Raw genomic sequence first — 27,042 nt, forward strand, 5'->3', positions numbered from 1 at the left:
AAATCTTTCATAGTAAAGGACTGCCAGTATCGGCTTTTTTTTCCTTCTTTTTTTTGTACTTCTAATATGCACAATCAACTATAACAGGAAAAAAAAATAGTTTCCTACAGTAAGTTCGTCATCAGCTTATTTAGGCTCTAAATAACGAAAACGACCTAATTAAAAAATTTCCATTGTCAAATCGTAATTGAAAATGTGCGGTTTTCGTCATTTTGAGCCTAAAAAAATCGATGATGGACTTTTTGTAGGAAGCTATTTTTTTTCTTGTTGCAGTAATCTTAAGAAAAACTGAAAAAATAGTTTTTTTTCACTCCCATATAGCGACCTGTGCGGTAGGTGATAAAAATTTGAAAATACTATCATAAGAAGCCATTACATTGCCCTTTAAAACAAAACAAAAACTCTTGTTTTTCTATAGCACAGAAGATATATGAGCCTTCAAAGAAATACAATAATAACTTATGCACATTACTTAAAAGAGGCCAAGTGGACTGGATAAATACCTCAAAAAATACCATATAACCATGTTTCATTGAAATATATTTGCAAAATGTAATTTTAAACAACAAATAGCTTTCAATTTTTATCAACTATATTTGCAGAACATAATTTTTTACCAAAAACAAATGTTTATTTAAAAGTTTATATCTCTTCTATACCTTAAAAAAAAGACAATTTTTGTTTTGTTTTAAGGAAAATAAATGTAACAGCTTCTTACTCTAACATTTTCAAATTTTTACGTCCTAACAAACATCTCGTTTTTGGGGAGTGAAAAAGCCCATTTTTTCATTTTTTCCCCTCAAGTTTAAGCATTTTTTTTTTGTCACGAAGGACTACTAGTATCAACCTATTTTTTTCTGCGCTTCTAGTATGCACAATTAACTACAAAAGGAAAAAAAAATTAGCTTCCTACTGAAAGTGCCTCATTGACTTTTAGGCTCAAAATGACGAAACCGGCACTTTATCAACCAGGATTTGACTACCAAAAATTTATAATTAGGTTTAACTTAAATCTCTTCTTTTAATGCACAAATTAAAGTTTATTCTTTCACCTTTAAAATAAGATGTGTTTGATCTTCTTACTAATTTAAATAAATTTTCTAGAACTTTTAGAAAAAGAATAAAAAATGCCAAATTTTACTCATCCGCTAAGCAAAAAAAACCTATATCTCAGGAATAAAAGAAAAAAATATCCCAGTTTGGGGGTTCAGAATATTGGTGCATATTACCTACCAAATTTCATAAAAATCACAAATGGTGCGGCACGACCATTTCTTGATTTAATATGGAATGACCCCTATAAACATTAACTTAATTGTAGAGCATGCTTTTAATATTCCGAAGAATGCTTTATATTACTTATTCTAATGAAAAATTAGAAACATGTGCTTTTTTGGTACTACCAATGTAAAGCAGAAGTAAAATCTTAATTGGTAAAACGTATTAATTTAGAAAAAAAGCTGAATACATTTAAAAAACTAAGAATAGTAATGTATGTAGAGAAACAAATGATGATATATGCATTTGTTGTGCATTCAATGAAAAAACTCAACATACGGAGCGACCTAACTTCGATATTTGACACTTTGCGCCATCTGTAGTTTTAACCCAACCCTATTAAAAAAAAATACTCAGACTATGCTTTGGCTTTGAACTTACTTTTTGCGAGGAACTACACTAAGTCGTTATGTCAATTTTTTTGGAAAAATTTAGTTTTTTTTTTTATGAATAAAGGATAAAAGATGTCTGTACTCAAAATTCTATTTTCTTTTATATTACGCAAGGAGTAATTGCGTGTAGGGGAACCTGGGGAGCCTTGACCACGTTTTCAAATAAACATTTTTGTAAATTTTACATTGAAAATTTAAATATCATATGATAGCACATATTGAAGGACATTCTATTGGCAACAGGAATATATTTGCGAGAATGTAAATAATAAATTTTTTCTTTTCTAAAATTAATATTTTTTAGAATTTAGGTTAGCGGGTCAAACCTCCCTTATTAATGGAGGCTTGACCCATGGTATGGGAGGCTTGACCCGGGCAATGATATACAGGGTGAGTTCGATCGAATCTGCCATACGAAAGGGGGTGATAGAAGAGCCCAAGTGGGATATAGAACCACCCATTATCGTGTCCAATCCTTAACCGTAACCGAGTTATGGTGGATATAAGGAAAATGAGTAAAAAAACAAAATTCTGAGAAAACGACCGATTTCTGAGATTCCTGTAAGACTTACAAGAAAAATAAGTACACATTTCGAAAGAACAGGTTAAATCTTGCAAAATTACACCTTTCCCGTCAAGATAGTAGCATTTTACAGCGAACTACAAGCTTTGAAACGTTTGACACACTCAGAATTGAAATGGCGCCAAAGTTTTCAAGCGACATTTTCAAAAACAATCGTATGAGCTACAATCGGTCAAATCTACCAAAAACTGGCCCATTTTACTAGCTTTCAGATGATACAACAAAAAATCGTTTTGATCTTCAAGTTCAGCAGAAATTCGGGCTTTTGTTTAAAGCAGTGTAAAAATTTGCATTCGTTGAAAACGGAAAACCAGCAAAGAGTCGCTCCTGTTGTGTTTTAAATTTTTTGTTTCACGAAGCTTGCTGCTTTCTTTGTTTAACAAAATAATAGTTTTATATGAAAATAATAATTTTAGCATTTTTATTAAGTGAAAAAACACAACAAGAGATAACAATAAGTAGAAATTACTCTCCCTTGCTTTTCACAATGGAAAAAACAATATTAAAAAAGTTACCCTAACATCAATGAGCACATTTAATCAATCTCCAAAATCTACAAAAGCTGCTGAAATTGGTCGTCGCCACACCTGATACACGCTCTTGCCTTTCTGCGAACGGAAACAACCGTTGCTCTTTGTGAAATTTCATTTCTTAGTTTCACTACTGCTTCATCAAGCTGGTCGCTCAATTCTTGCAAACTGGCTACTTCTGCTTTGTAAACTTCTTGTTTTAAGAATCCCCAAACAAAGAAGTCCACTGGCGTCAGGTCTGGGGATCTAGGTGACCAAGAAATGGAACCCGTACGACCAATCCATTTGGGATACTCTTCAGTTTGAAATTCCCGAACGGCATTTGAGGAATGTGCTCAATCGTGTTGGAAAATGACTTTCTCTCTCTCTCTGGAACAGGAATAGTATCACGTAGGCCAGGTAAATGATGTTCAATGAACTCTAATATGGGCATGATAATTTTGCATAACTGGCATCAGTCTGCTGAACAAAATCCATTTTTTACCCCAAGTTCCAAACTCGATTTAGTTTAAATGTTTGACTGGTCGTAACCAGCGATTATTTGATGGGTCTGCATATGTTTTAAGCAGTGGTATTCCCATAGGGTATACTTCATATACGCCGTATACTCTCAAACTTTTTTAGACACATAGCGTATACCCTCAAGCTTCTTAAATTTTCATATTATGACATACTATATGATCACATACACTTATTGTGCGTAATGGATTAGTGGGAGTATACCCTCAGAAAAAATGATGGAACATTACTGGTTTCAAGGTGTTTTAATGCAGGAAGCACATATTTAGAGTTCATGGAACATCATTTGCCTGGCTTACTGGATGCTATTCCTGATTCGGAGAGAGTGGAAATCATTTTTCAACACGGTGGTAACTCTGCTCATTTTCAAATGCCGCTCGGAAGTTTCAAACTGAATTGTATCTCCAATGTATTGGTCTTACGGGTCCCATTCCTTAGCCACCTATATCGCCAGACCTGACACCAGTGGATTCCTTTAGGGGCTCTAATAAGAAGTATACAAAACTGAAGTAACCAGTTTGCAGGAACTGCGCAACCGGTTTGATAGAGCCGTAGTAAAACTAAGAGATGAAATTTCATTAGGAGCAACGGTTGTTTCAGTGCTCAAAAAGGCGAAAGCATGCATCAGATGTGGCGGCGAGCAATTTCAGCATCTATTGTAAATTTTGAAGATTGATCAAACGTACTCATTGATGTTAGTGTAACTTTTTTATTAATGATTTCTCCTTTGTTGAAAGCATGGGAAAGTGATGCTTTTTTATTTCTACTTATTGTTATCTCTTGGGTTTTTTTCACTTAATAAAATGTAAAAATTATTATTTCGATACAAAAATATCATTTTCTTGAACAAAGAAACCAACATGCTAACGTGAAACTGAAAGTTTAAAACAGAAAAAAGGGGACTCTTTGCTGGTTTTCCTTTTTCAACGAATGTAGATTTTTACAGTTTCAAACAAAAGCCTAAATTTCTGCTGAACTTAAAGCCCAATATGATTTGTTGTTGTATGATCGGAAAGCTTGTGAAATGGGCCAGTTTTTGGTAGATTTGACCGATTGTAGCTCACGGTTGTTTTTGAAAATGTCGATTGAAAACTTTGGCGCCATTTCAATTCTGAGTGTGTCCAACGTTTCAAAGCTTGTAGCTCGCTGTAAAATGCGGCTATTTTGATGGAAAAGGTGTCATTTTGTAGGATTTAATCTGCTCTTTCCAATTATGTACTTATTTCCCTTGTAAGTCCTACAAGAATTTCAGAAATTGGTCGTTTTCTCAGAATTTTGTTTTTTACTCATTTTCCTTATATCTACCATAACTCGGTTACGGTTAAGGATTGGGCACGATAATGGGTGGTTCTATATCCCACTTGGGCTCTTCTATCACCCCATTTCGTATGGCAGATTCGATCGAACTCACCCTGTATAATCATAAAATGAGAAACAGAAAATATTCTTTTATTAATTATGTAAATAGTAAGTATACATGTTTTAGCATGATAATTGAATGTTCAGAAATTATTTTTAAGATCATGTATATATTAATATTTAGAATATGACATGTATAATATTTTACCAATTATATTTAAAAAATAATAAAGAATATTGTCCATAGAATCCAGTAAACAGACTTACCTCCTATTTATGTTTAATATATTTTATTTAATTTGTGCATACATCAAAATGTACAAGATGGGACATTATCTTAATGGCATAAATTGGGGAAAATCAAAATTAAATTGAACTTTCATGACTACTCTTACAGTATAACCAGAAGATATAGGACATGGCAGTTTAGTCATATCTGTAAAATATACAACAGATGAATAATTGTCTTCAGGATAAAATAAAACTAAATGATTGTTCACATCGTCGTAAGAAGGTGACTTCATACTCATCATTTGTAAACATACAAAATATATAATAATCATATATATTATCCCCATAAAGTAACAATTGTAATTATAAATTGTTTTTGCTAAACAGTATTTCTAGAATTCCTAAACTGTTTAAGTAAGGGAGCCTTGACCCAGTGGGTCAAGCCTCCCTTACATAGAGTGGGTCAAGCCTCCTCACCTACCCATTTTTTACAGAATAGCACATGATAAGGTTAAGCCTAATTCAAGGAACAAACTTTATAGTTATAATAAAAGCTCAATGTTATAGTATTTAGAAAATCCCATTTGCAAAAATATAAATTAATTACATTTGCTGAAAAGATCTTACAAATTATGCTCAAAATTCTTACTTTTTAGGTTGAAAAATTCTTTTTTTCTGAATATCTCCACACACCTGACAGCTAGATGAATAAAACTAAGATGGATGCCTGATCACATCACTAGCTTTGATTGCTATCTAGTGTGAAACACAGCTAAAATATTTTTAAATACAAAAATTGAAGGGTGGGTCAAGCCTCCCTTATGGTCAAGGCTCCCTAGTTACCCCTACTCAGATTCATTTTTTTAAATATTTTTCTATGTAAATTGTGTGAAAACATGAACGTTATCATTTTTGAATATCTTTATTCTTTTCAAGAGAGTCCAGATCCCCTGAACCCTCCCTTGGCTAAAAATTATTACTTATATAATGAAAAAAATGTGTGTTTGACATTTCAAATTATAACAAAGTGAACGCTTGGCAATGATCTATCTTGAAAATGTGTCCTGTGGACTAACTAGATTGAAAACTTGTCTGTGTATTTCTACCAGAGTCTAGCAAAATCATGATTTTTTTGAAAAAAGTCAAAAAAATCTGATATTTTTTATTTTGATCAGATTTCTTTTTATTTTTTTTCAACAGGGCTTCTGAAACTTTTGTCATAATTAATTTACAACTATAAATGTAATCAAGCTTGAAATTAATATTTTGAAAAATACAAAATTATTATGTTTCAAACATTACTTCACCAAATAGCATTCATAACGTGATGCTATGTCAAATTTTAAAATGTGGTTTAAATCAATGATTTTTTTTTTTTTTTTGAAAAAAAATTTGGTTTAAATCAACGTTTCTTAATTTCTTTGATTAGTGGAACCCTTTTTAATGCTCACTTTTTTTGTGGAACCTCTGATTTTTCGTCAAAAGTTTACAGTGGCGTAGTCAGGATTCTGTTTCGGAGGGACCTCTGATAAACTATCACATGAACTATTTGTCATTAAATTGCTAATTAAGTAGAGTTCTTTGTAGATCATCCTAGTTATTGATAATTGTTATTGTAAAATACCAATGCACTCCTATTTGTGATTCTGAGTATCTGATTAAATTATTTTCTTATAAGGACAAGAATTACTAATGTGTTTTACCTACAATAGTGTCAATAATTCACATAAATGTACACAGAAAAAGTTTTTTATCCTTAAAAATTAAAATGCCTCTTATTTTTCAGCAATTCCAGGGCTCCCAAATGGTCCGCTTTTCCCGCCAAAGTCCGTTTTTTAGGGTAAAGTCCGCTTTAGACCGCTTTTTAACATTTTGGTCCGTTTAGTCCGCTTTTGTATTGTTTTTACTCAAAAATCAGATTTTAAAATTTTTTATTACATTAAAAGATACTGTGTGCTGACGTTTGTTACGCCCGAACATGCGGCCGCGGCGCCGTTTTTCTATTGAACCTGACTTTCTGGTATTATTTCGCTTCAGATTGACGTCATTACTCCTCCTTCAACAGCTGTAACTTGGAAATCTAGCAAATGGAGAAGTTTGGGGGAGGAGTTATGACGTCAAATCAAAGCATTTTGCTACCGAAATTTCTCACGAGTTCGTACGCCCTTGGAAAACCTTGAAAAAAAAATCAAGAATATTTCATCAGTGCAATTTTCTGAACTTGTGTTCGATATGTAGCATCGCGATAAATTACTTCCTACGTTTGCGAGTTCAATCTTTTTGCATCTTGTTAATATTTTGATGTTTTTGACAATCAGAAGTTATTTTAACATTCATTAACTTAGATTAGCTTATTTTATGTTTAATTCCGATAGATAATCAACTACTTTTTTTCGGAACCATGGTAACATCAAACTTTCTTGGACTTCGCCGAAAATTGCTTGCTGGGTTTTGAGATCTCAATCTCTTTGCATCTTGTAAATATTTTGATATTTTTGGCAATCGGAAGTTATTTTGACATAACACCTCCTTAGATTAGCTTATGTTTTGGTTAATTTTAATAGACAATTAACTTTTTTATTTTTGGAACTATAGCAACATTGAACTTTCTCGCACTTCGCGGAAAGTGCTTGTGGTGTTTGAGATTTCAATCTTTTTGCATCTTGTTAATAGTTTGATATTTTTGGCAATCGGAAGTTATTTTGACATACACCACCATAGATTAGCTTATTTTTTGTTTAATTTTAATAGATAATAAACTTTCTTATTTTTGGAACCATAGCAGCATTGGACTTACTCGAACTTCGCGAAGAATTGTTTCTTGTATTTGAGATTTCAATCTTTTTGCAACTTGTACATATTTTGATATTTTGCGCAATCGAATGTTATTTTCACATATGCTTTCCTAATCCTAGACTAGCATATTTTATGTTCGATTTTAGTCATGTTTAGTTTCAGAGAATATATATATATATTTTTTTTTCGCAAAAATTTGATTCTCGTGTTCAAGATTTCAATCCTTTTGCTTCTTCTAATTATTTCAGTATTTTTGAAAATTGGAAGCTGTTTTGACATGTGCTACCTCAAATTATATTATTTAATTTTATTTTTAAAAACTAAAACTTTGTATCCTTATTTTTTTAAATACTCATAATGAGTATTTTTAATTTGAAAATATAGCTCTATGAATCTGAAATTACATTTATTTATTCTATTAAGTTATCCAGTAAAAGCAGGCTCAAATTTACATTCAGTGTATTTATCGCTTGAGCAGCATTTGTATATTTTTGGGTGTGGTGACTTTAATAAAAAAATTTCTTTCTCACTAATTTTTATATATACATGAAGACAGTTACAATATTTTTTAGTGCCCAAACAACTAATACATACATATGAAGAAATGATTTGGATACTTAGCATACTAATAAATGATTTGCAATCCTCTAATATTTTTGAACTTAGTCAGTCAGTAGCGTAGCCAGATATTACCTCCTGCTTTGGTGTTTGGTCATAAACTCTCATATGTATATAAAATTACCATATTTAGGTTGGAAATATGTGAAAAAACCAAGGGCTGTGGAGAGGGAGGGAACCTCCTGGCCTCTAAACTATATCTTATTGTCTTGCGGTACCTTATATCAAAATGAATTCCCTTTAAACTGGTTATGTGAAAATTTTTGTAAACTACTATTTGCTAAGGTGTTTACTGTAATAACTGTATCTAAAAAGTTTTTATTAGGTAAGCACTAATTCATCGGTCACGTAGGTGATTATTTTTAATTAGCCAGTTTTTATCTGTTAATTAGTAGGAAATTTATTTTACAATTGAAGTTACTCTGTAAGATGGTCAGTTACATGCTTGCTTGTCACTCCCCTCCCTCATCCAAATGTTTGTGTGAATAATATAATTCAATGGATAAGAAGTTTAGATGTACAGAAGGTGATCAGGATTTATCATTAAAAATCATTATTTTGGCTAATTAACGAATTATCTTCACGTATTTATTGCCAGGCAGCTAATTTGCCTTTTGGTGCTACCCTGGGTTTAACTATGAATGGTCCTCCCAAGGTCCTCTTTTTAATCCTAACTGGTCCTCTTTGGTCCCCTTTTTGATTCAAAGTGGTCCTCTTTTACCCTTTTCTATGGCTAAAATGTGTTGGGAGCCCTGCAATTCTTTAGTTTTTTTACAAATTAAAGACTATGTTGTCACTGTGTGACAGACTCAGATAGAGCTATAACATTTAGACGGTCTTGACTAGTACTGCCGTGTTAAGCACAAAAGTCGTATCTACAGCTGAACTCTAAATAAGAAACTGCTTTTCAAAGTTTTACGTGTATTTGGTTCAAGTTCCACTTTTTCAGGATTTTTTAAAAAATATTTCCCATCCACGAACAGCCCCTTGTATAGGATAGGTAAAATGAATTGAGAACCACCTCATGACAATAAATCAATTATAATAAAAAGTACAGATATGACTTTTGTGCTTATCACAACAGAGTACTGCTTCTTAATTTGGTCCTTACTAGTTAAATATTTAAATTCTCCTTTCAACTGCTGTCATAGATACTGAGAGAGTAGCTAGTATAAAGAGCAGAAAATTTGAAATTGACGTAAAAATCGTAATTTTAAGAAATATTTGGTAATGTTGTAGGAAAAAGAGTTTGAGATGCCCTTCTGAAACTTTTTCAACATTAAAGTCACTTTTCAATAGCTTCTTCCGGAATTTTTTCAAAGTTAAAGTTTTTAAAACGCATTTTTAGGCTACTTTTCGAGCCATGAGGTGAGAAGTGATGAGTGATAATGCTCAGATCAGTATACGAAAATAAAAGGGAATTTACTTTTAAAATTGAAAAGGCATTATTTTTTTATCGATATTTTGAGTTAAAAATGTGAAATGTGTGAAAAGATAGCATTCAAGTCTCACGGAACCCCTGAGAGAGCTCCGTGGAACTCTGGGGTTCCGCGGAACACAATTTAACAAACGCTGGTTTAAATCATTGATTTAAATTGTTGACACACTGATTTCTACTACCAATAATGTAGAGGGAAAAGTTTAGTGCTATTGATTTTAAAATGTGTTTTTTTTAACAGAAATTTCAACACAACAACTAGCAATGTTCAAACAAGAGTCACCAGGTTGTTTAGCCGTGCATTGGCAAATGACAAAATGCCTCTTGCGTCTCATTATGGGGCTATATCCGGCCTTTCTGAGCTTGGACCTGAAGTGGTACGGACATTTGTTATTCCTAGAGTCAAAGGGATCGGTGAACGAATTAGGCAGTGTCTGGAAGGCCCTACAGCATCTAGCGTAGATAAAAGTGCTGCTGAGCATATAAAGCAACTTGTCTTGGTGAGTGAATTTTTTAAAAGTTTTAAGTTTCCTGTGTATATTCTACGACTCGAACTACTATCCAATGTACACAAGACAAATACAGTAGAGCACCGTTTATATGTTTCTCTTTTATACGTTTTTATCAATTTTACGTGATTCAAATTGGTCCCTGCAGTGTCTTATACACAGTAATATATACCTATTATACGTTTTTTTTTTTTTTCAATTATACACTCTTTTCATACAGTCCCTTCAAAAACTTATAAACAGTGCTGCACTGTATGTACAACCAGGTCCCTCATTTAGGGAGGACCTCCCTCCTCCAGCTATGAAAAGTTTGTTTTACACATAATGCTGGGTGGCTACAGATCAGGGAAGTCGGGGAACTTTATCACTCAGGGAAATATCAGTTAATTTTGGAAAAATAACAAAAATTTAGGGAAAATCGATTAAATGAAAAAAAAAATTCTTAGCAAAATGAAGTACTTTAATTCCCTACGAATTTTCCGCCAATTATTTGTTTAAAAAAAGTAAAATTAATGCAGTATGATCATATAATGCTGCAGATTTGTGCATTTTTTTCCATCAACGTCAAAGTATTCAATCTTAGAATGAGCTTCCTAAGATTGCTTCTGTGTCTGTAAAGTTGTTTATTTTAGCAAGATTAAATTTTCCTTCCACGCATTCCATGATACGTAAAATAAACAACCCTACAGGCAAAGAGGAAGCCATCATTAATGACTTTGCTGCCTCTCCTTTACTCATTGTCTTGAAGTAATTAGCATACTGTTGTCATGATTTCAAGAAAAAATCTTTGTTTTTTAAATTAATGCTGATAAAATCTTAAAAGTTATCACTTAGCATTTTTAATTTAATTTCTAAAATTGAATGTAAACTCAAAACCATTTTTTTTTTTTTTTTTTTTTTGCCATGATATTATTCCCTGTCACTTCAGATCAGAGAGGGCGATTGGAACTAAGAAGTGGGGGGGGGGACGAAAAAAAACGACAACTAAAAGCGATAGAGCTTTTAGCGACAGCAAAAAAATAGGAGGGGGGGAATGAGGGGGGAAGTACAAATTTTGCTAGGACTGGTTTTGAGAGAAGATGAGTGGTAACTGATGTAAATCTAACCACTTAACTCATGTTTTTATTAAGATTTTGATGAATTTTATACACAACTTTCCCCGAAGAAACACTTAGACATGAATAAGACTTGCATTATTTACTTCAAAGTATTTTGAAATGTCACAAACACTTAATGCTTTCATTGAACAAGTATGGCTTGTTTAAGTTAATCAATTGATTTATTAATATCTAAACAATGAATATATTAACTAAAAGTTACTGCTTGTGTTAAATAATGTTTCATAAACAGATACACAAAGTGAAACAAATAATTATGTTCAGAAAATTTTGACAATTCTGCTTTTTTTTTATTTTTTTTATAATTTCTGGTTTTGGTTCCTCAATTGAAAAAAGAAAATAAGAACCATAACGAGTGGGGCGTTAGAGTTTATTGCCTTGCCCCCTCCCCCCTCCCAGGGGCGGCATTTCAGCATTTCATTTGGGGGGGTCGAGTTTCTTAATTGTGTATTACCACAGTGTGGTCCCAAACAAACATTAGCTAACAGGAAGTGGTCATAAAACTGGTTTAATATGAATAAAAATTAGTGTTTAGAAACAATTAAAATGTTGATTCATTTTCTAATAAGTTATCCTACAAAACATCTCGATACTAAAGTTTTTATACCTTTTAGAAAAGTTTTAATGCATGATTTTTGGAATTCGGAAGAGCAGGGAATCATGTTACTAATCTATCTGCTCAGTGTCGTGCTGTTTTGCCAGTTATACATACAGTGGCTCCCAAAAGTGTTCGTACACCTACGACATTCAATGAAATGGGACTCTATCCATTGGTTAGAATTGATGTTTTGGAATAGGTATTTAATTATAAGATCTATGATCAGTTTTCAACAAAACTACATGTTTTTTTTTTTTAAATATTAGAACTTAATTTTTTAAAAATGAAAAACTAAAAAGTGTTGAAAATTTTATCTCACAAAAGTCTTCGTACACTTTAAAAAATGTCTATATATTATTGAATAATCTAACTTTTTATTAAGTTATTGTTTAGTAGAACATCATGCTGTATCAACACCTTTTAAACGTTTGAGAATAAATTTCTTTTTTTTTTTCTTTTTTTTTTTTTTTGTGTGTAATTTCTGAGTAAGTGTTCACCCACACGTCGAATCTTTCTGTTTTTAGCACTATTTTCGTTTCAAAGCCGTATTTTCATAATCTAGCCTCCAGATATCTCTAAATATGTTGCATTAAGTTCAAATCTGGAGATTGAAGGGGTATTTTCTAAACTTTAGGACAATTTTTGAGGCACTAGACGCAAACGTTGAAAACCGTGTGCTTCTTATCGTTATCTTGATAAAAAGACAAAGTTGTTCCGATAACCAAATTTTCGGCTAAGAGTTCAAAATTCGTTTTTAAAATATTTAAATGAACAGCATGATTCATTATTTCATCAAAAAATTCCGAACTATTAAGTATGGGTGCTGATGTGCACCCTCACACAAGAACACCTTCACCATCCTGGTTAACTGCTCCAACTACGTTCTTAAGATTAAGTTCTTAATTTTTTCTTCTGTTTATAATTATACAACAATTTAACCAAAAATCTTAACTTCATTTCTATCTGTAAGTAAGACGTGATTCCTAAACTTTTTGAGCTTATTTATTATTGATTTTGCAACGAAAAGCGAAAGCTTTCTGTTTTTCGCTGGACCAAGAAAATTTCTGCGGGAAGAGATCCCATTTAATCCAGCTAATCAGAGGACTTGGCGAACAATTTTAGGTGAAAATTAAGTGTAAAAATTTTCATTTAACTCCGTAGAAACTTTTACAGCAATCAAATGTATATTTTTCATAAATTTTTTAACTAAATCTTCGATCACGCTTTGTCAACTTCGCCGGTTGACCTTTTCTTACCTTGTTTTCGGTCCGATTCTTTTCTTTGAAGCATTTTATCAAGCAATTTACTATAGAATGGAATAAATTAACTAATTTAGAGACATTTCAAATAAAATTATAGATACTGTAATAAAAAAAATTCAAATTTCGAGTGGTGTTTGTGTTTTTTTACGAATACCAGCCATTTTAAAGTAATAAGCACAATATTAAGGAATAAATAAAGAAAAAATTAAAGCCAAATGACTTATAAGGGTCAACACAATGCAAAAATAATAAAAAAACGACACATGATAAATTTTAATCATGAATTATTTCGAAAATATTTGAGTGTACGAAGACTTTTGTGGCGTATTATTTCTCTGTCTCTTCCTTTTTCGATCCATTTAAAAAAGAAGATCCATCAATATTTTGAAAAAACTACAGGGTTTTATTTAGAATGACATAGGAATGATGTGAAAAAATATTGGACTTCATATTCGAATTCAGTTTTGCATTATTTCGATTTTACTAAAAAATTTCAAAGTGTACGAACACTTTTGAGAGCCACTGTACACCATACAGCTAAATAGAAAAGATAGTGAAAAAGCTCATGCCCTTTAGCATGTATGACTTCGTTTGAATTTTTTGCCCATTGCACTTCGAAAATAATTCTCTAACCTCCTGAGACATAAAAAAGTCTTTCTCTACTAGCTTAGCTTATTGGAATAGTTAAAAAATAATTGAAGCGATAAAGTTAAGTATGAAAACACTTTTTTTTATCGGGCTCTTCAAAATCACCCATGCAACTTCAAAAATTGTGAGGGGCTTAATTTTGCATCCTTGAATAATGTAGTCTCGTCGGCAATCTCAGCTTCAATGAGATATCATGTGCCTCCAGCTCTGTTATTTACTATTTCAGACTGATGAGTTCCATAACAATGACGAAAATGCAATCTCTGGATGTGGTAACCGGTCTTGTCGGTATTTTGCTTGTAATTTTTCTTGCCCTATGCTAACAATTTTACTCATATAGAACCAGCCATGCAGAAAAATAATTATCATCAAATCTTGTGTTAATTTCATTCAAAACTGAATCTATTACTTCATACAAAATGTTAAAAAATCAATGTTTAACTTCACATCATCATGTGGATTTTTGTCACTTTTTTTTTTATTTTTTTTTATTTTGCGTCTTTTTAAAATTGGTTTGGAGGAAGAATTTTTTTGAAAAGGCTCACGTTTTATTGAAATGTAAAATTTATTTTCAGATTCAATTGTAGATTGAACTAGGGTAGTATGGTGCACAGATCATTTGCAGTTTGAACAGTGGCTTGAATAGTCCGAAAATTGAGGGTAGCGGATTGAAGATGTCTTGATAGAGTAAAGCATTTTTCAAAAACTTTCCTCAATACAAATTGATTAAAAATTCAAACGAAGTCATACATGCTAAAGGGCATGAGCTTTTTAACCATTGAAAGAATCGTTTTGCAATAATACTTCCAGTCGTCAAATCACCGCTTTGGAGTTAAATGTTTTTTATGGTTTTACCTAACTCTTGAAGACGCTCCAAGACATCTTTTGTCACTCCGAGATTGCATAATATAGAACCCCATAAAAGGTATTTGTTGATATGGTTTTTTAATTCAATAATCAGATGCATTTTTAAGAAGTTACTATGAAAGGATATAATGCATTGAGCAGCTGAAACGTGTTTCTAGCAGAAGAAAGCGATGAAGACTCATTAAATAAATATACACTTAAAAATGAGCGTAAAATTGAATGTAAAATATCAAGGAATTTTCTTGTGAAAACCTTGCAGCCACATCACTTTGCACGAGCCTCTCATATTGGACATACCATCGTTACACTGGGCACACAAGTATGAAATATTTAGCCTATATGAGGAAATGTCTTCTTTAGTTAAAACTAAACCATGGTTCTCTATCAGCTTTCCATGTTCTCAAAAGGCGGGAAAATACTTCATGAATATCTAAGTCATCATCCAAATAACGAAAAACACTTTTTCTAGTCTGGGAATGTGTCGGGTTTCATCAAAAAGTTACTAAGAACCAGCGAGGTTTTTTTAAATGAACATTGATTTCCGACTTACATAAATTGAATTCAACCGTTTTCTATCATTTTATTGAAAAAATTTGGGGGCGCAACCGCCCCCTCTTGACCCCCCTATTTGCTGCCCCTGCCCCCTCCCGAATCGCTGCCACTGCTTCAGATTATACAAAGGGTTTTTTCTTTTCAAACTTTAAAACTATTTTATTTTAAAACCATTTAAATATATATTTTGAAATTAATAATTGTTTTTGCATTTCAATGTGGTTTATTACTTAAGTAATCTAAGATTTTTTTTCAACAACTAATGAAATCATTTAAAATTGAGTTGTGTATATAAACAAATATTTTTATTATTTTTAATAGTTAAAATGCTGTATTCATTCATTAAAACCTAAGTTCTTGATTAGAGAATAGTTCAATATTACTGGTTGTTGAAATATTTAAATTTGTTTTACATAGATATGTCCAGCATTAGAAATCAGTAAAAAATTCTACTGGTCCCTCGGACCAGTCAACGTGAATATATACTGTTCCTCAAACAACATAACTGGTCCACTTTAAATTAAACACTAAATATGTTTGTACCAAAAAATTACTTACACTTGCTCATAATATAACACTTAACTGCAAAATTACTGTACTACGAATAAAGTTCAAAGTGGTAAACATAATATAACAATGCAAATACTTAATATAAAAAAACAATGCAAAACAGATAAGTAACAAGTATAAAACAATTTTCTACTGATGAGGTTTTTTTAAAATACTTGAATGTTTCAAAATTTAAAATTTTTGTTTGGCAAAGTTCGGCAATACACGTTTAAATCTGTAATCTTAAGCAGCCAAGTATACGGTCTGAAAACCAATTTTATGAAACAACTCTTAAAATAGGCTACCAAAAATTTGCGAACTTCACCATTTTTACTTTGTTACAGAACATTATTTTTCCCTCCATGTGTGAAATGTTGAGCAAAATGTAAATGGGTGATTTAAAATTAGATAAAACTTTTGAAAACAAAATTAACTGTAAAAGAAGTCAGTCAATGGTTTGACTAATAAATAGCTAAACATTGGCTAGGCTAATGCTTTTAACTTTTTTCTAAGCTTAGTGTGATTTAAAAAAAAAAAAAAAAACAGCAATTGGTGGTCCCATTTACCATTGATTATTTTTTCATGGTTGTCCGAGGCAGGTTTCACTGGTCTGGGACCAGTGGACCAGCAGTAATTTCTAACACTGGATATGTCTGTTTGGACATGTGCAGATAAAGAGCAGTAACTGCAAATTTTTCATTTTTTGCATTTTTATCATCAATTCTATGTTACCTTTATTGTACATGCTCCCTTTTTTGGTTTCCGCTGAAAAAAGCGTGAAAAAAAGGCTTAATTCCAACATTTTTCTGTTGTTAGTACTGAATCCACCACACATTTTTTCAAATATCTCGAAAACTAATTTCTGCAGATACTGCCGTTTACCCGCACATGGCAGTATTATTTACATAAGTAAAGCTACAATACTTCTGTACTTTAACCATCACTTGTTACTCTTGCAGTAACAATTATGCTGCTTAAAAATTCAGTTCAAGGTTATTTCCATTAAAATTTTTTAGCTTTATCTTGATTAGATTTGTCTTTGAAGAATGGTTTCAATAATTTCTTAGAATTCTTATGCTAACTGTTTCCTGGAAGTAAAGTATGTGTTTTAGATTTCCTGTAATAATTCTCTGTCGATCATTTAATATACTATTTTTACCAAAAAAAGGAGCATCTTTTCAAAATATATTTTTAATTAACAGCCTAAACCGTTTTAAACACTGCATTTTTAAAAATATGCAATGCTTTTCAAGTAGGGCAAAGAAAGGAAACCATTATCATTGTTTACGTAAATCAGGGAAATTTGGTGAATTTAATCAGGGAAAAGTCAGGGAACTTTTTTTTCCAGTTTCTGTCGCCACCCTGTAATTGGGCGTGAGTTTTTGTTCTTTTTCAGTAAAATTTTCATTGGATGTACACTAGGGTGGGCCAAAACATCAAAATATTACAGAGCATTTAGCCTTAGTACAGAAAATTTGTGACTCCCGAACAGTAATTACTCTGCAAAATTTCGTTGCTCTGAATTAATGTCTTATGCTGTGGCAAAAGGCTTGAATTTTCCAGATTTTTAGGAAAAAATCAAAATAACAAAACTTTTTAAAAAATACTAAGCACTTTTCATAATGCACTCAAAAAGACAAAATAACTTTTTGGAGTTGCATATTTTTCTGGGAAAATTTGGTTTGAATGATTCGAGTCGCACTTTTCTTCGTTTGAGGGGTCATTTCCTGGAATAATTGAAAACTACAGGAATACTTAAAATGTTCTTTCTGACTCCAAAAAGTTATTTTCTCTTTTTGAGTGCATTATGAAAAGTGTTTAGTATTTTTTTTTTTTAATTCTGTTATTTTATTCTTTTTAGTGTAAATGCATTGCAGAAATAGAATAATGTTACCCTCATGACCAAACCCCAAAACCATGGCCATTTTGTTGTAAAAACATTAGTTTTTCAAAGTAAATCATGGCCTCTAAATGACAGGCCTGGTTCAAAGGTGGTAGGATGTTGTCGTTGAGGTAATTAAAAATTTGAAGTATTGCAGAGTATTAGGTTATGCAGCTACTTCGTAATGTGTCACTCCTATTTATGGATTTTTTAATAAAAAATCTCAAAATTCAGACCCTTTGCCAGAGCAAAAGAAATTAATTCACAGACTTGAAATTTTACGCAGTAGTTTGGGTTAGGACGTTACAAAGTTCCTGCACTGAAGCTTAACATTCTGCGGAGTTTAAAATATTTTGTAAATGTTCTTTTTATTTGATTTTTTCCTAAAAATCTCAAAAATTCAAGCCTTTTGCCAGAGCAGAAGACATTAACTTGGAGTCACGAAATTTTGCACGGTAATTACTGTTATGGAGTCACAAATTTGCAGCGCTAAGACTAAGTGCTCTGCAGGATTTTGATTTTTTTTTTTTTTGCCCCACCCAAGTATATGCGCTACAGGTGCAAGAAAGGACATTATCCAAGTGGCAGAAATTGCCCATATACCTTTCAAGCATAACAGAGGGAATTTCTTGAGGATTGGCTTCTGAAAGGTCTTTAAGGTTGGAATTGTCGGGTGGATGGGACAGAACCATTTCAACCTATATTAAAATAATTGCGAGGTCTTTGTTGTGTCTGTACTGCCAAATGAATAGTTGCAACACAGGTGTTGTAAAACACGACACATTGTTCAATTGACCGAGGCTCCATGAATACTAAAATGGCAACTAACAACAAATATATATTAGCCATTGCACATTCACTTGTTCCCCTACCATCAAAGTTATGGTGAACCGTACAGCATATCACCTCCATGCCGGACCAAGTATTAAATTTTGAAAGCATGTTTTCAGCTTTTATATTCAAACCACTTTATGATGCATTATATATATATATATATATATATATATATATATATATATATATATATATATATATATATATTTATTTTATTTTTTATTTCACAATATTTTTATGCATGCTTTCTTACCACTTTACTTAGTCGAGTTGTGAAAATTGAATACTATGATTGTGTCTCGTGTTTATCTTTTGTAAGTAAATTTTCAGAAAAATAACTCACAGTGGATTTGTCTTCTAGCGTGTGCTGTCTCCTGTCCTAAAATCAAGCAACTTAGTTGGTGACTCCTTAGAGGATTACAAAAATGAATTTGGATATTTAGGGCCATTTTTGCACAGTCATGTAATGCGAGCAAGACAGCAGACAACCACTACAACCACATCGACAAGAACAACACTAACAGTTTCACAGGTTAGGGTTGGAAGCAAATGTGAATTTGTTATTTTCTCATTTATTAAACTACTCTGCTTTTCAATGTTGTGAAGTAATATTTTTAAAGTCGGTTCATGATAGTGAATGTTAGAGGATGAGTGGGGTAATTGAATTAACACCACGCTAAAGATGAAGAAACCAAAATATTGTGTTAAGCTTAATACTTTTATTTTAAAAGTGCTAATTACACATAAATTTCAGAAAGCCAAAATGACAGAAATGTTCTTCTGTGTAACTATATGCCCAAAATCAGAATACTTTTAAATTTACAACGCATGTCGTAGAACCGATGCAGGAATTGCAGAATAATTGTGTAAATGAGAGAGAAACTGACAAATTTTCTGCAGAAATATTTTAGATTTCTGCAGAAACTACAGATTTTCTGCAAATATCTTCCAACTACTAAAGATATAATTTTGAAGAAATTCTACAGAATTTCTGCAGACTTCTTCAAAGTAGAGGAAGATATATTAGCTGCTTTGTTTAAAAGATGCTACCATTTTATTTGTTCGTTTATTTATTTTTTACGCATCTATTTCTTCAGATGAGCGAGGCATATTTTTATTTCTAGAAATCAGCTTAAAATGTTAAAAAGTTCTGTTTAACATAATTTGCAATTTTAGCTAATTTTGAGAATTTTCATCAGATACTAGAAAGTTGATATTGGTATATGGGAAAGTAGGCTCGTTTAGTTCTAGACGAAACTTCTTGTCTGAAACTTTAAATTATCTCTGGACTTTAATTTCCTACTCATGCATCAAAATATAATTTGTTTTGTTCTTAAGTCAAAAAAAATCTTAATTGCTGTTTTCTGTACAAAATATTAAAAATTGCTCAGTACTTTTTTTGTTATGTTGTTTTAGCCACGCATAATTCCCGCCCTTGCAAGACCACCGACCATAGTTGCAGTTCCTCGCACGACTCCAACTACTGGAGTACCATCACCTACTGCTCCTAAGTATGTCATTGTCACACCTACAGCACGCCCAGGAACACCAGTGAGTCAGCCATCACCAACTGCTACCAGCAACCCTACTCCTACTCTTGTAAAAATAGTTACAACTCCCTCTACCACTCCTATTCCAGGGAGAGTGGTGACTTCTGGTGCCAATTCTCTTCCAAAACTTGTTGTGCTGCAAACAGAATGCGATGGTATCAAATCTGAACCAACAACGCCTGATCACAGTCGTCCTGTGTCTCCTGAAGTGGCTGCTTATATTTCAGCCTCTGATACAATAGAACATAGCTGAGAAATTCTTCTCAAGATGCACTGGAAAAAATCTACATGAGTGCCTAAAATGTTTTTAAGTTGAGAGATGAATGAGAAAATGTTTTACTTTGTCTTATCATTTCATATGTTGTTAAGATGTTGCTTGTGACTTTAAAGCACTGGTAAATCATCACAGGTAGTGTTCATCATATTGATGAAAGACATTTGAAAAAAGCAGTTTTTCTACCTTCATGAAAGGGAAAAGAGGAAAAATAAAGAATGGTAAATGCATATTGAAACTGCAAGTAATCATATAACTTGGACTGTTTTCCATCCAATCATCTAGTTTAATCTTTTCAGTTATTCCACTGTCTCAAAAAATGAGTTGCAAAAAAAAAAAAAAAAAAAAAAAAAAAACAGAAATAGTTTATTGAAATGCAATAAAATTTTTACAGGGTGTTGAACAGAAGAAAAGATAATGCTTTGCAACACTTCAGAGAAAAACTGCAGTTAGTTTTCAAATTACCGGTAGACTGCTGTTGGCATTTAAATTGAAGTACAGTAAATTCTTGATCATCTGCGGTGTTTCACACTTTCAACGAAAAAGAAAAAGAATTTCGGCAATGATTAAACCGGTGTCGATTAATGCACCCATTTTAACTTAACGAGTGAAAAAGCTGTTTCTGGACATTCATATTTCTTCTCCCCCTCCCATCAAACCTACCAAGGATGCCAAAACCTGATAAGGTGAAACAGACCTACACTAAAAACTGGTTTTTAGACTACTACATTACTTACTGCTTTAGATCTACAGGTAAAGGGCAAAAACTGCAAATTTTTTTTTTTTTTTTTGCATTTTTGTCATCTATTGTATGTTAGCTTTATAGTACTAGTTTACTTATTTGGTTTCCGCTGAAAAAAAGGGCCATAAAAAAATGTCTAGTTCCAACATTTCCCTATTGTTAGTATTGAATTCACCACACATTTCTTCAAATATCTCAAACTCATTTCTGCAGATACTTCCGCTTACCTGCCCATGGCACTAAACTACTTTTTCATGCACACTGTTATCGTTTTTAGCTGTATAGTTTATATCTATGCAAGTGTTATTGATTTTTTTTAAAGCTATTGCCTTTAATAGTATCCTTTTATGTATTCTGCGGATTATCCTCGGTTACCCCATTTCAGGGATAATCGGAAGTTTTCCGTATCTACAAAAATATGTTTTACGGTTATTGGAGGAATTGCGTTTTTGATTTCCCCCAAACACCAGTAAAGTATTGGAATATATTGCATACTTTATTTTCTATGGAAAGTAAATAAGAATGCTTTTACAGTAAAACTAAAGTAAAATATCACAAAAATACAAAAAAAAGGAAAACAAAGTATTTGTACTGATTGTCATTTACCTGCACAGTACAGAAGTGCTGTGTGACTAAAAAATGTCTGCAAGAACTCCCCAAAAGAAATGGTCTGTTCAAACCAATTTACATTACATTTGCATTATTTTTGAATAAAAACCAAATGTTTTAATGAATGCGACCGCCCACATTCTCTTTTCCCACAACTACAGTACTGAAGAGCAGTACATACACATGCAAGTTTTGTCACTGACCTTTCATCTTCATAAGTTATGAATTTTAATTTGTTGCTGATTTTTGAGGTAGAGCATATAAATTAAGTGAAAATTAATAAACTCGCAAATTAAAAAAGTTACAGACTATTTGCCAAAGAAGATCATTAAACTATTTAAAATCCGCACTTCTCAAGAAAAGAAATATATTGCCGTGTTGCGAATCTTGATTAAGTTAATCATCAAAGAGAGTTGTGTAATATCTTGTGATAGTTATTCAGAACTAAATTTTTGTATTTGTTCCAAAACGGTTGTCATTTCTCAAAAATACTTATCAAAGAAGTTCAATAACTAAAGCTATTATTTATTATGACTGTGTCTTTTGGAGTTGATGGGATCACAACTTAAAGAACATGGGAACTAGAATATCAATATTCTGGTTAATTGTGATGAAGCTGTTCTGTTGCAACTTACTGAATTAATAATGTTCCATCATTAAAGCTACATATTTAGTTTCTACTAGTATAAAATCATGTATGATGTGTCAAATCATGAATTAGTCATCAATGATGTATCAATGCATTTCATTCCTTTTTTTTTTTCAAGCAAAGTCAATGATTGGTCTCCAAAATATTAAACTGTATATCATTTTTTATTATTAGTCTTTTTTTTTTTTCATCTTTGATTTTTTTAAATCTGATATCATGAGAATTTGAAATTGCTTTAAATGAGTTATATCTTTTCAAAAGAAAGCTGCAATATTGATTTGTAAACATAAGAGAGCTTAAATATTAATATTTGTTTCATGTCATCAGCTCAAATGAACATTTTACATAGAACTTGAAAAAATAGTCAGTTTTATATTAACAAAAAGATTTTGCAGGCTGGGAGAAGCAAAGGGATGCAAGTAGCAAAATTAAAAATTTGGAGATAACCAGTACAATTAGTAGGTGAACCTCTCCTCTGTCTGAGGGCAAGAGATAGTAGTCCTGGTAGGTTCTGTTATACAGCAGGTTTTGAAAAACTTTTCAATGAAAGCATACCTAGAAACTTTTCTTTGTGTTTTACTCAAAACTTAAAAATGTACACTTACATCCCTTTGCTTCTCACTGCCTCATACGTATATATTGCTCACAGACAAGGATAATGGCACTCCTCAAAAATTAAAAATAACCCAATAATGTTTTAAAATTTGAATTTACTGTCCTTTTTTCCCCACAATACTGGCACAAAATTACAGAACTTTGCATGCAACATTAGCATCCCATACAGCCCCAATTTAGTTGGTGGATTATTTTACATGTTAACAGAAGTTTTAAGGATTCTTTTTCAAATTTCGTTTTAGTAATACAGTCAACTCTCGTTTATCATGGTTAATTCTTTCCAAACGGTATCGCAATGGCTGAATTTCCTCTTAGGAAATAAACTGAACTCGATCCAGCCTTCGACAAAAGGTTTCAGATCATTGCAGCTGACCAGGAGAGAACAGGTTTTATTCACTCGACTTTGCATTGGTCATACCAGGTTCACTCATAAATACTTTTTGTTCCGCGAACTAGCTCCAATATGCATAACGTGTACTGTGAACCAGACTGTGTTACATATTTTAAATAACTGTTCAAATTTTAACCATATACGTTTTGAGTATTTTAATGATTTTAATCCATCTTTGAAGGGCTTGCTGGGGGACTCACCTCATTGCAATTTATACTCCTTCCTCTGGGAGATTGGTTTCTCCTTTTTACTTTAGTGTTTGTCCCATCATTATGTGATATTGTCCTTTTCTTATTTTTCAAGATATTGTTTAATCTATTTTTTTTTATTAATCTATACTTTGTTTAAATTTTTTTCCATTTACATATTCTTAGCAACTGTTTTTTTTTCTTCTTTTTTTTACCTGTACTTAAAGTTTTATGCCTTTTACTTCAAAATATGCTTACTTTTACTTCTTTCTTTTTATTCTTGAATGAAAAGTAAATAGTATAAAATAAAAAATCATGTGGCGCAGTATAGCCCTTACAAGGGCTCTTGCTCCAGTAAAATCAAATAAATCAACCAACCAACCAACCTTGAAGTAGGATTCTGTATTTATGTGAACCGAATATTTTCCTAATTAGAGTGCATAAAACTTACGACAATTTAAATAGATTTTTGACATAATCAAAGCCCCCTGAACATGAAGCAGCACCCTTAGCCACCATTACATTTGTATGCACGAAATATGAGAAAATGAGATATATTAGACGTAATAGATATCACATTGTTAAAAAATAATTGGGAAATAAACTACACACACACATATATGCAGTTCTTACACACTAATACTGATCTATGAAAATAGCTCATCTTGTTCGATGATGAATTAATTGCCAGTTAGTGACCATATGTGCTCAAGTTCTTCCTCTACAGTTATGCTCATTAAAGGTATTGTGTATACAACTTAAAAAACTAGTATATTGTCGAACACCATTTACAGATGTATTTATCCCCTTGTAATAATGCAGTGATTTATACTTTCCAGTTAAGAGTTTAACAGTTAAAATGAGATAGAGATTCCCTACACTTTCTATGGCGATTTTATACCTCCACTCCCTCAACTAGTACAACTACAGCCCCTCAGAAGAGCTTACCTTACTTAAAAGACATACTTTGTTATTCTTTTGTAGGAAAAAGGTTACACAAGCACATAAAAAAGGTTAATTACTATATTTGAAAAGAAAAAAACCATGATGTAGTGAAGCCGCAAAGTCGAAGCAGCAAGGGACGTCTGTATATTTTGCTCTTTAGCTCCGGGCTTGAATTGAGTTGAGCCTGAGACTTTTCAGTAAAAAGGAAAAACTTATATCTGCTGTTATAATTAACTGAGAAAATTGGAAAAAGCTTTATTTGATGCAGAAAAAAATCATTTTCAAACAACATAGAATAATGTTAAGGGATGTGGGAAATCTTTCATCCCTTTAATAGGCAATTTACGTAAAATTTTAGCTTAAAAATTTATTACAAAAAACCAATTCAAAGTTTAAAAAAAAAAAAACAATGCAAACCCCCTAGATTGGAAGCAATTCTGCTTTAGAGTCTCCTGGACGCAGCACTGCCACAGACATCCTTTCACAATTTCTATGGCGTGAATTTTTTTTTTTTTTTGAAATATATAGACATAAACTAAATAGTTACCATAACAGATCATTGTCTCCTTCAGAGGAGTGTCAGGGAGGTCATGACTATGCCCCTAAACCGTCGGCAATATTATCCGCCACATTGTATTCAAACATAAATGTGTTTGTGATCTAAAAATTTTGGGTTGCCGTTTCCAAAAACTTCAGCCTGGCAACACATTGATTCTAAAACTGCAAAATTATTATTTTTTAAACTGAAAATGTTTTTTTTTTTTTTTTTTTTTTTACAACGGTTTCAATTTTTTTTGTATGCATAGTTGAAGGGGGTGGGAAGGGGTTGAAGTTCCTCACAGTTTCCTAAAACTTCACTCTATCTTCAGAAAATTTTATTTTAGTCCACTTTCACCCCTGTTCAAACACTTTATGAATAAAATGTAAACAATTTTGGAATTATTTTCCATTCATTATTTTTTTCAAAAACTCAATATTTGAAAACAACTTCTTTTTATTGCTTATGAAATTATAGAGTAACGTTTTTGCCCTTTTCAGTGTCTTTTTCCTTGCAAATTTGGTGCTTCTTATTGACACCCAAGCAGTGTGAGAAATGTTTGTACGCAATATCACAAGTTCGTTCATGCGGGGGAGGGGGGAGCATTCTAGAGGACGACCCTATCCCTAAAATGATAGCCTATATCCACCCCTAGTCATCATAAAGCATGTAAACACGTCATAAATTTTTTGCATATATTTTAGTGTTTGTGTATAAATCAAATCAACCAGTAAAATTTTGAATCCTTGTTTTCTCCAATATATATCTAATTATATATAATTTAAAAAAAAAATTTTTTTTTTGTTCCACTACTGTAGTTAGTAAACGGTTTATGTAAATTTGTAAACTTGCTATCTCTATTTCAGTGTTTGTTTTAATGTACAAATTTTAACCATGTTACAGTTTGTTTTATGAAATGTAAAAATATGTTCTAAGAAAATGCATTCATTTTATCAATTTATTAAACTTATTTAAACATGAATGTTCTTGTTTGGTTCTTATTGCCCAGATTTTCACATTTTTTAATTGACACTGCCGATGTGTTTGTTTATATTGCCAATTTTGTATTACAACTTCACATGTTCATTTTAATTTTATTTATTTTAATGTAATATTTTTAATTAATTATTTATTTATTGAAATTTTTATAAATTTGTTAGTTATTTTTAAACATAATAAAAATAAATTGAAAATTTTCCACATTTCTATATCTCTTGCAGGAAGCAGAATTTCATTGTTCATAAAAAATGTTTATTATGTGCCGGGGTATGTACTCCGAAATTTCCGAAAATTTTAGGTTGCCGTTTCCGAAAATTTTGATCTAGCAACATTATAAAACTAAAAAATTATATTGTAAAGAAAAAATAAAATAAAATTTTTTTTAATGATTTTTGCATGCATATTTGAAAAGTTTTTACAGGGAAGGGGTGTCGAGCTTCCGAGTGCCCACTTTCACCCTTGCCCATTTCTTTCACTGCAAATAGCAGAAAAAGCACTGCATAGGAAATTCTCCATGAACGTAAACGATATACTAAATTAGAAACACCTCTAATCTGCCAAGCGAGGCCTCCATGACCGAGCTGTGGAAGCCATTTCTTTGTAGGCCAGAGGGGAGGGGGGTTCCACCGGTGCTCTGTATTTTTTCTTTCCTTTGTGACATTAATTCCATTCTGACTTCTATCTGTGCTATGTAGTCAGGATCTGATGAGTCATAGAACAGAAGTAGCAAATGCTATGGGCCCCAAGCCATGCAAAAAAAATTTCAAATTGAAAAAACGTTTAAACTTATTTCTTCCCTTTCTCTCTTTTTAATTAACATGCTTTTATTAGCTTCACCTGTATGTATGTATCTTGTAACGGAATCTTGCAACTCAAATTTCGCCCACTTCCTGCTATCGGATTATTTTAAAATTTGGCATGCGACCTCAGACTCAATGACAATGCAATTCTATTATCAAATTAATTAATTATTCATTGT

At 32.0% G+C, this 27,042-nt stretch overlaps 1 protein-coding gene across 1 annotated transcript in view; it reads left to right on the forward strand.

The window, feature by feature from the left end:
* The window catches only part of LOC129222242 (transcription initiation factor TFIID subunit 6-like), a 69,022-nt gene extending 47,967 nt beyond the window's left edge, over nt 1-21,055 (forward strand). The window contains exons 10-12 of the mRNA XM_054856722.1: nt 9,986-10,244; nt 18,925-19,095; nt 19,980-21,055. Coding sequence (XP_054712697.1) covers nt 9,986-10,244; nt 18,925-19,095; nt 19,980-20,366 — 817 coding nt within the window. The 3' untranslated portion in view covers nt 20,367-21,055. The remainder of the gene's footprint in view (nt 1-9,985; nt 10,245-18,924; nt 19,096-19,979) is intronic.
* The last annotated feature ends 5,987 nt before the right edge of the window (nt 21,056-27,042 follow it).

Source organism: Uloborus diversus, chromosome 5 (assembly GCF_026930045.1).
Source record: "Uloborus diversus isolate 005 chromosome 5, Udiv.v.3.1, whole genome shotgun sequence".
In the NCBI taxonomy this organism is placed as follows: Eukaryota; Metazoa; Arthropoda; class Arachnida; order Araneae; family Uloboridae; genus Uloborus; species Uloborus diversus.